General features: G+C 35.8%; 1 protein-coding gene across 1 annotated transcript; it reads right to left on the reverse strand.

Moving 5' to 3' along the window:
- Positions 1 to 5,458: 5,458 nt before the first annotated feature.
- LOC149562662 (uncharacterized) lies at positions 5,459 to 10,220 on the reverse strand. The gene is made up of 4 exons (XM_089826118.1): positions 9,859 to 10,220; positions 6,589 to 7,297; positions 6,077 to 6,440; positions 5,459 to 5,968 (listed from the first exon to the last, which is right to left on the reverse strand). Exons 1-4 carry the CDS (start codon positions 10,106 to 10,108, stop codon positions 5,915 to 5,917), a joined length of 1,377 nt encoding a protein of 458 aa, XP_089682244.1. The 5' UTR covers positions 10,109 to 10,220; the 3' UTR covers positions 5,459 to 5,914.
- Positions 10,221 to 11,103: the final 883 nt, after the last annotated feature.

The raw sequence follows: 11,103 nt of genomic DNA on the forward strand, positions 1-11,103 counted from the left end.
GGCCGCTATCCCTCCTAAGTAGCCACTTGATTCCCCTTTATTGGGCCTTACCACAATTGTTATACCTTTTTAAGTTGCATTTTGTAATCTGTCTGTTGTTTTGATTCCCCTTTACGCCTTACCAGACTTGCGATGTCGTTTTAAGTTGCATTTTGTAATCTGCCTGTTGTTTTGATTCACCTTTCTTTGATTTGAAGGCCTCTGCTGTTGTTTTGATTCGCCTTTCTTTGATTTGAAGGCCTCTTTTAAGCTTCGTTTGATAGTTCTTCCTATCCTTTTTGTTAGTGCTGCACACTTCATCAATGTTCTTGAAACATTTTCTTTGACAATAATTTATAAAGGAATATGCATGGTGGCTATCACACACCTGTATTTCGTAATTGTTTGAAAGCTTCATCTATCCTTACATAAGATGCAATCACCTACAGGCCATGAGGATGCTGCAAAGGTTGCAGAATTTGGTGTTACACCTGCCCATCACTTTGCTTGACAGTTTCTAGAACCTTTTCAACAATTTCAGTTTGCACGTATCCTGCAATCATTAGAAACCATGAACCATTCTGTCAGAGGGTCTACATGCCCTGTCTATGCTTCCACATTCTGCATACGTAGTGACCAGCCCAGTTGTAATTACAGCATCTGACAAACTCCTTGATGGATGTACATGACACCCATTACCTGGAATCTTTGTGCTCCATGTGATGGGATCTCTAAGGCATGGCCGAATAATTTACGTATATTGTCTTTGATTCCACATTTTGCTTACATATCCAAATAACATATACCTGTCTCCTTACAGCTGCAACTTCAATTCTACCATCCAAATTGACTTGAGGCATTTATATGGAGTCCTTCCTCAGGTCTTCCATATAATCATACGAGTATTCCAAGCGACAGAGCTACCAAAACAAAAATGAATCAGAACTGAGAAAACTGAGAATATTTTTGATGGTGCTCATTGCTGTTTCACCCACATGTTCCTGCGCCATTAAAGCTAACATCTCAGCATAATTGTTGGTTCCACTTCAAAGACAAACTCTATATTCAATGTAATGGTTGTCAGAAAGGAAGGATGTTCCACCAATGCTGCCAAAGTTCCCTGGACCTTGTCAAGCTCAGTCAAAGAAAACAAAAGGTATGGACCCAACAATCAATAATCCTCCAACCTGCCTAGGAGTTCTTTCCTCTCTAGACAATCCATGATGTTGCAAAAGAGAAAAGACCTGAAATGACTACACCTGTTTTTTTAAAACCCTCAGCATTATGGCCGGGCCATATGCCCCATAAAATAGACAAGAAAGAGCTTGTAACAGCACTTTACACAATCTTCAACAGAATTGTTATTCCATTTATTGCAATAGCCAATCATCCACTGGCCAACATCTCTCCAAACCAGTGAGCAAAGAGGTAATGAATGACTAAATGGGAGAAAGTCTTTTCATTCATACATGGAATACAAACACTATGCCCGTGTTTCCTTCTACTGCAACACATACCTAGTCAAGACCCTTTGTCTTAAACATACAGTAGGAAAGTCCTTGTCATCTTTGGAGCTCTAATTTTCCAAATTTTCAACCACCATCAGCTACCTGCTTGTAGCAAAAAAGCCAAAAAAAAATTATATGCCAGACTAGCATGATTGCGAGAAGTCTTGGTTTTGACCCAACATGTATCACTTTCATCTCTCAATTTATTTATCATAAATATAATTGAAATCTCAACCTAGATACCTAACACTAATCCCTAGACAGACTTCACTTCCAACCTTCATTACAAATGTCAGTTGTATTATGATTGTGTTTGATTTAAAGCGAACAGGTTCTATCTTGCAAAAAATAAATAAAGACAGAGAAGGGAAAAAGATAGAAACCACAATCTAACATAACATCAACACCAATCCTTACCTGAGTTCAGTTTACAACATTCCATTCTAAGCAAATCCCAAATAATGAGAATGCCAGCACATGGGCTTTCTACTGGTTTGACACAGTTCAAATGCAAAATATCCTCTAAATTTTCTTACCTCTGCTTCAGATCCAATGGAAAATAGAAATGCATCCTCATTGAAAACACCTTAAAACCCTGAAATTCCTACCTAAGACTCTTTCACTGATTTCTCCTTTTTATATCTTTTAGTAGCCCAAGCCACAACTTTCCCTTCTACAGATTTCATTGTTTCAACAATAAACCACTAGCACAGACCCCATAGCCACTATGAAAAGTTAAAACACCTGCAATACAAGAAACATTAATGCCTGAAAATCATCACTTTTTAACCAGACAAGTTGAACTTGGCAGGTTTTGAAGGTTTATCGTCCCTGAGTTCTCACTGTATGTAAATAGGGATATGATCCAAACAATCTTCAGCACATAAATCTATCTACTTGATTCAACAACAAAAAAAAACACCAAAAACTATCTTCTCTCTTAAACACCATTTCCACCAACCATATTCATCTTCCATGTACGCCTGAGAGATGTTTTAGCTTTCCATGAAATGTTGGCTTCTATGTACGCCTTTTGGAGTTGGTCACATGTAGGGTTGAACTCACTGATGTAGTAAGTCTATAGTGAAACTACATACTAATGAAGGAGAACCTATGTCTCGTCATACAATAGCATTAAATTACTTTCACGCTAAAAATTCTACTAATCATGACAACGGTGTCTTTTCACAAGATAAAAGTTAGTGGAGGCATATGTGGAGGACAAAGAGACCTTACATGAAGGGAACTCTCCTTTTGTTTCCATATCTTTATTAGCATACTTCATTCCACAGTCAAGATTACATTTAGCTTTCCACCCCAACATTCAGACCCTTTGCAACATGCATTACATGTCTCCACCTCTTGTCAATATTTCCCTTGCATACATAATCATGACGTAAAGTTGTCAATTCTTGTTCCATATCTTTTAATCTACACATCTCAACCATCACAACCTTCTGTAATTCACTTCTAATCCCCACAATCTACCCTCCAAATAATGGAGCCCTTTGTTCTTCAACTCGCTAACATGATTAACAAGGAGACCTGCATACTCATTTAATTTCTTTTACACATGGGAGTAACAAAACTCGTTTAAAAGAACAAAAGTAGTTTAACTAACCAATTCAATTACCCTTAGACAGATATCTTCTAAATTTTATCAAACCAACATAATGAATAATCATAGCTTCAACCCAAGAAATCACAGTTGACCACTTTGTCACACTTATTCTTGCTACAGATAAATCAACAGCTCCACGATCTTTTACTCTAGCCACAGTAAATACATGCATAAATAGATAGATAGATGAATTGTTAACTTCCACAAGACTAAACATAGCCTATGGGACAGTCTTCCCACTAAACCGACTTTAAAAGTTAAGTAGTTTTTTTGTGCAAACTGGTGATGAGCCCACCTAGCTGCTCAATGTTCTCTTCGCTGAATAAGTTGTACCAAGAGCTATGAGATATAATATCCGTGAATTTGACCCTGCTGTCCTTATATGCATCACATTCAAAAATAAAATGGTGTACACTTTCCACCTTCCCAGAAATGCAAAATGTGCAAACTCTCTCTTCCCAAGGCAATTTTGGCCTCTTTCATCGTCCGGTTTCACATCTGAGCTGTTGAAAATTGGTTCTAAGCTGGGCAATAAGAGTTTTAGCTTTCCAAGAAATGTTGGCTTCTATGTATGCCTTTTCGAGTTGGTCACATGTAGTGTTGAACTCACTGATGTAATAAGTCTATAGTGAAACTACAAACTAATGAAGGAGAACCTATGTCTTGTCATACAATAGCATTATATTACTTTCATGCTAAAAACTCTACTAATCATGGCAACAATGTCTTTGATCACAAGATAAAAATTAGTGGAGGCATATTTGGAGGACAAAGAGACCTTACATGAAGAGAACTCTCCTTTTGTTTCCATATCTTTATTAGCATACTTCATTCCATGGTCTAACATAACTAACATACAAGCAATACTAGCATGATAAATACCATTCCCCAATTAGAATTTTAGCAAACCAAGATAAAATAAGGGCAGCATGACCTAACCTGGTACTGTCAAATTAATTTGCCTTTCTATAAATATATCTATGGTCAATGCTGATTGTCAATAAGGACTGACACTCAGGATCTATAGTCAATATGCTTACTGAATAATCCAACAGCAAAGTACACTGATTTGCATTACTAGAAGTGCTTAAGATGCTCACAACTTGCATTTATCTTGCCTTGCCCTATATGACGAGCAGATAATCCAGTTCCTTATCCCATAAAATATTCAAACACTTATAGTTTAGAAGGATTAAATAAACAAATCGAATATTCAATTCCTGTCATATTGAAATGCAAAAATATAATTAGAAAGATTTGTAGTTTGCTTTAGATATCAACCTGTAAATGAGTGATTAAGATCTCATTCCTCTAGGGCATAAAGGAACAAGATATAGAATTAATAGTCTATATTACTCTGGCTTCTTTACTGCATTAGAATGCACTGAATGCATATTTTAAGATTTCATATAACTTTACAATCACTAGAGAATTCAAATGAGTATGGCATTGAGCACTGAACATGTCTTGACTACACCATTCTTAAAGCAAAAAATTTTAAAAACCTAAATATGGGCTATCAAACAGAATCCTGGGTGCGGTCTATGCAGAGAATAATATTAAATAAAGTCCTATTACAAACTTACAAAGTTCATTTCATTAAGGCAAGGAACTTTGACGCTAGAGGAAATAAACAAAACTTTGTTCTCTCCTCAAAGCTATGCATCTCACTCCTATATTATGCTTAAGGTTTTAGAATGACAATCTTTTCAAATTATAAACAAGCAGAATGTCAAATCTTCACAATAAACTAATCAACATTTTTATTGACTATCATTAGCGTTCAAGTCCAGTGCTTAGTAAACACAACCATAATAAATATTTAGTCCACTAAATTTAAGTGTATTATACATAGAGAAGAAGGAAAAAATAAATGTTTCTAACACTTTTACATTGTGTCAGGTAGAAACAATTCAAATGCAGGCTTGAAAACAATGAAATCTCCACTTAAAAAAGCATCAACTAGCCATACATGTTTTCATACAGACATATTTTCTGAAACAATTTCTAGTCTGATAGCTCCCCTGATAAGCAGGTTATGAATTTAAATTTTCTATTACAATAATCACTAGCGTTGTAATTTAATTTCTGTGATGGATTTCTTACCTGAAATACAAGAACAAGTAGCAGCAAGAAGTTCAAATATGGAAAAAGACATTGTTTATAACCCAATCTAGCTAAAATCCATTCAAACTATTAGAAATCATGATTGACCCCTGTTAGTATGGTAACTGGAAATCAATATTCACATTTACTAGGAGTTTCAAAAACATGCCTGTCAAGTCAACTATTCATTTCTAAAGTTATTACCAGGCATCATTGAAATTTCCTAGACTGTCTGTGAATCATGGACGAAAAATCGGTCCTCATAAGAGAATCCATAACATTTTAAATCTAACATACAAACGAAGATTAATTTACCAAATTCAGTAATGTACACTAACAATCCAGAAATGTAACAAAGAAATTGTCATCTAACTAAAATTACGTGATTTCATATTATCCTAAACCATATTAGCAATCTATGGTCGACAGCATCACCTTCAGAATACAATGCCCCAACATATTTGAACTGAAGGGAACCAGAGTAATAGATTAGCAGGAAAGTCCCTACCTTGTACTAAGTAGTAGGCTCAAAGTCAAATATATTTGAATGCATTTTCCATAATGCCCCTCCATTTCTGCCTGCATTGCCATGCCAAACTGCAGTAAAAACTGAAGTCTATGACAGTATCTTAAGTCAATCCTTCAAAGCATTTCTATTTTCTTCATGAACAGTTGACAGGTGCAGGCAGGTCCCAGAGCCTTAGTGGCGCCGGGCTTGGCCATAACATGCTTCAGGCTGCTGCTGAAGATGAGGCTGAGAAGGAAAACAAATCAATTAATCAGGGAATATGTGCAAACTGCAATAAATAAGTAATAAAAAATTAAAGAATTAAACCATGAGCATGTGCTATAACATCCATACACGAGCAAAAGGCTGCTGGAACCATTCATGAGGATGCATATAGCGCATTGTGGGATTTGGACAAGCAAATTGTGTAGATTGTAAATACACAGCAGATGCAGAATGTGCACCCATGTGACCAGGATTGAAAGGCCTCATCATAGCATCTGGAGGAACATAGCCCATTGTATTTGGAGGAGCTACCCATGGACCAAGGGTATGTGGTTGGAGTGGATGTGCCTGTGGTTCCATATGAACCTGTGCTCTGTGTGTTGCCCCTAACTGAGGAAATTCAGTGCTACAATTAACAATTGGAGGATACAACGCCTGCATATTGAATGGTCCTAAGTTTAAGCCAAACCCAGGTTCATGTCGTTGATTGTACCTGCAGAGGTTTCAACAACAAATGGCCAGATCATTATGACATGATCCTGCTATTGGAGATAAAATCACACTGATTTATTTATAACATTTCCTAGAACAATTATTAACAAATTAACAATGTACTAGAAATTGCAACAATTTCTTCTCACCTATCATAACTTCGGTCAAATTCCGGGTCTTTCCGATCTTTCTCACGATCTCGAAATATAGCTACTCTATTGTTGTTAGATTTTACCCTACTAGAAGGCTCCCCGTCTCCTTTAGAAGTACTAGTCAAACCCGCTCCAGAGGAACAATCAGTCAAGACTTTTGTATGAATATTTTGAAGTTGATCTTTGGTATGCTTTCCCTCGGGACTTGGAACTCTCAGGGAATAGCACTGCTCATAATCTGCTGAAGCAAAATCATCTTCATCTGATGTTCCTAAATCCCCTGAGCCGGTATCATTAAAAATTCGTGCTCTTGCCTTAATATAGTCTTCTTTCCTTTCCTCTACACTTTTACCAAAATTGAACTTGGAAGAACTACCATTAATACCATCTCTATGAGAACCTTTCTGCATCCTTTGCTTAATTTCAAACTTAACAACATTTGTCTTTTCATCCTGAGGTAGATTCACGGGAATATCAGCTAAACGAATAACTGGGTACCCAATTTTGAATGTCTTTCGGGCAATAATCCTTGTACCAGATCCATCTGCTGAATTTCCATCAACAACTACCATAGACTGCAAACCATAGTGCTGAGCAACACGATGAGCAACAAGCCTAAGATAGGAAGTTGGTAACTGTTCAAACTCAAGTTGCTGCTGGCTGGCATTTTGTATAAACTTTTCAACTTGTTGCTCCATTCGTAAAACTGGCAAAAACACAACATTAACTTTTCAGTTCTGCCACATTTACAGATTTTTAAAAAATGATAAACAATGCAATTTAAGAATTGATCTGACTAATAAATAAGTAGTATTTAACAAAAAACGTAGGCTCACCCATTAACACTCATGTAAGGTTTAGTTTGCAAAGGCAAAGTACACAAAACCCAATGGCATACCAAAATCAATTGTAAACCCACAGGGCGAGAAGATCATGGCTTTAACACTCTAGAAAGTTTACCCTTTAATCAGTCTGTATTTACTATTAATCTATAAGTAAAATTGAAAAAGAAGTTGCATCATTTAATCCTTTATGTGATGCTCTGCTCTTTCCTGAGCATCAAGACCTGAAATTTTTTGATTTGAGGTCATGATTATAGTACTTAAACCCTTTTTTTCTCAAAACTAGCATAGACAATTTAAATACATCTGTTTTTAAAGACATCTAGCGACATCACTCTTGAGGTGCCTGTCAAACATATGCGATAAATCCAATACAAGTCCCTGGTGACTAATAGCTCTCAGCATGTTTTGGAAATACATATTTAAGATATCTATGCCAGTAATATGCTATATTATAAAGATTATTTATTTGAAATGAAAATAAAGTTAAATCTAAACTATGTTTATACACTAATCTAATGATACATATTTACTGTATATGGTCTACTCTTTTTTGGGAATTGTGTTGATATCCACATAGAACAATCAAATTTAACCCTTAGTGAGAACAGACATTAGGTCAACATGCAAAAAAAGTTAATCTGGCCATACAAGTTGAGTGGAGAAGGCAAATTTTTTAAATGAATAAAGAGCATACATATGTAAAATCAATTAAGGCCCCACAATGAAACTTAGTGAAACAACCTCCTCAAAAATAAAATCTGAATCACACATCCTAAAATCTAATAACAAGTAAAATAAGACTTTTGAGTAGTGATGTTAATTTAATTAATAAAGAGTAAGGGAATGAGCATTAAAATGTAAATATGCAAAAAGAGTGCATTGCACTATGGAGGGGCCTTACATACCAACGTGCAGTGGCCACCTGGTCGCCATGTCTGTAACCCACAAATATTTGCAGCAAAAATCATACCCTAAAAATATGATTCTCCATTCCCCTTATCCTCTGTATTTCTGTATTTTATTTTTCTACTTACCTCTGCACTTTCTTAGTCATAATTTCTTTTGATTTTGAAACCCTTGATAGCTAACTATAAATTACATTGTTGGCTTAAAAGTTAAAACCCTTATTTGGATAGTTATAAATTACAATTTCATACAAGAGGCAACTAAAAAGCAAGCAAATACTTTTATCCATCAAACTGTAGCTTTTAATCATACTTTATTATTGAGAGAACACATCATTTTTTGTTAGAGAAAAACAATGTACATTATCCACAAGGTATCAGAGTAAAGGTCATAGAAAGTAACTATAGGAAAGTGGTCGCTGTTCAACACCTTCATTTGTGATAGGGCAGCCAATAACTCCATCACAAGTTTGGTGTAACAATTATGGGATATTCAGATGCAACCCATCTTTAAACAACATAAAAACATGCATTATAATTGCATGTCAACTTAGGTTCAAAACCTGAGGTTTGAGTGTAATTACAAATATATTTAATGCAAATATCATGCTAAAAGGATTCTAGGTTATGCATTATAAAAAGATTGCCAAATCCAGTAACCCATAGCACCACCAGGCATGTGGCATGGTTGCACTGAAAATGTTAATGGGTGCATTGCAAGCACGAACCATGATTACAAAAATATAAAATGTGGATCAAGACTACCCCAGAATATGCTAAAGTCAACCCATACACACACCCAAATCTTATCAAGCCAAAGAAAACAAACATGTAGATCTAGAGCCATATGTTTCAAGTAAATTCTGCATAGATAAAAAGACAAACCCATATAAATGAAACAGAAGGATTCCTCATCGCACAAATGAGATATGAAAATAATGGGTTACGGGATTCGTTAAAGAAGTACAACCAAAAAGCTAGTCGAGAAACCGTGAGGTTGTGGTACGACGGCAATGGAGTACATTCCAGGATAACCCATTTTTAGAAATATTAAGAGTGTGTGTGATCAAACATCACTTCACACGCTAGAGCACTCATCCAATATTTATCGAAAAAAAAAAAAAAAAAGCACATACCATCGCCTACGATATTAAAAACCAAAACCTAATACCCTTTACCTAACGAGCTACAAAATTGTCCCCGGTAAGTTTAAATGGTGATTTACACAGAATTGCATAATACACAACAACATCTATTAACAATTTCGACTGCCCGTGCATCCACATACACAATTGAACGTAAATTTTAATATAAAAAATAGGGTTACGCTTTAAACAAACCATTCACAAAAATAAAACACAAGCTGTCGAGTTGAATTCCGCTGGGTTACACATCACAAGCCCCACTATTCACCGGCGATTTAACCCCACCGCGCAAATCCATTTACAAAGAAATCAAAAAAAAATTAAAATTAAAAACCCTAAATGTGAATGGGGCAAAAAGAAACAGGCACTCACTAGTCAACCGCTCTCTAGGATTCTGAAGCGCATCTCTGAGAAACTGATCTACCTGGTTCATAACATCACCCAAACCCTCATTAGCAGGAGAAGATGAAACCCTAGCACTCTCTTCTTGGAGGGACTCGATCGCTTCAGCTCCGGCGGGCTGTGGCGCGAGCAATTTGTTCATGCGCTGCTCCAGGTCTCTGAGTTCCCAAGGAGCTACTGTGTCTGCCATTTCCTTATTCAATTGCTCTTCTGCGCCCATCTGGGAGAAACAAAAACGCGAGGAGAAAAGCAAGGCATTTAATTACAGATTGCTGATGAAGCCATGAAAACGAAGATGCGGAGAGCGCGCAATTGCGATCGCCAATGTTTGTGATGAGTGCATTCGCCGACCCATGTTTATTACTTCCCTTCTTTCGTTCCCTTTAGCAGGAAGGAAAGGGGAGAGTCGGAGGCAACGAAAAGAGAAAAGGACATTCTCCCACGACGAATATCAAGGGAAGACACATCCTCAATTACCTAGAACCACACATGGAAAATTATATTTTTCTTTATTTCGATCTGATTTGCAGCGTGTTTTTGGGGTGTTTACTGTATGTTTAAATGGCCATTCGCGTCTTGCATCGTCTTGTTTTTTTTCAAATTTGGGTTTCCTTCGGACGCTTCCATGTGTTAAGAATTCTATTTTTATTAGTAGTTAAAACAATCCATTTTATTTTTAGGAAGGAGATAATAGTTCTTCTAGAAGTATAAGATCTTATATTAAAAAGTTATTTTATTGGGTTTTTTTTTTAGTAATTGTATATTGTTTTTGAAACTTGATTAATAATTACTAGACAATGGTGGGAAATAAAGGCTTTGCTCCTCGAGTTCCTTAATTTCTTAATTTTTTTTAAAACTAATTGCATATTGTTTTTTTATTATTAAAATATTAGTATTAATATATTATAAAAGTAATATTGTATATTGAGTTAATAAGAAAAGGATGTGAGTTAGTAAAGTAGAAATTTGTGGCTTACAATGGTGACTTGTGAAATAAATTTAAACACTATAAGATGAATCCCAAGAATCTTGAATTTTAGGTAGTGTTGATCTAGAGTTGGAGCAATAACACTTCTAATATTCTTACATTTGTGTCTAGGAGTAATAGAATCTCAATAGGAAGAAATGGATGGCATGTGACAATGGAAATCACAAAAAGTAAATGGCTCATTCAAAACTAGAAGAATGTTTCATGGTCCTCGCATAAATGGAAAT

Source organism: Cupressus sempervirens, chromosome 4, assembly GCF_028749045.1.
Source record: "Cupressus sempervirens isolate cs-2001-9-10 chromosome 4, ASM2874904v1, whole genome shotgun sequence".
NCBI classification, from domain to species: domain Eukaryota; kingdom Viridiplantae; phylum Streptophyta; class Pinopsida; order Cupressales; family Cupressaceae; genus Cupressus; species Cupressus sempervirens.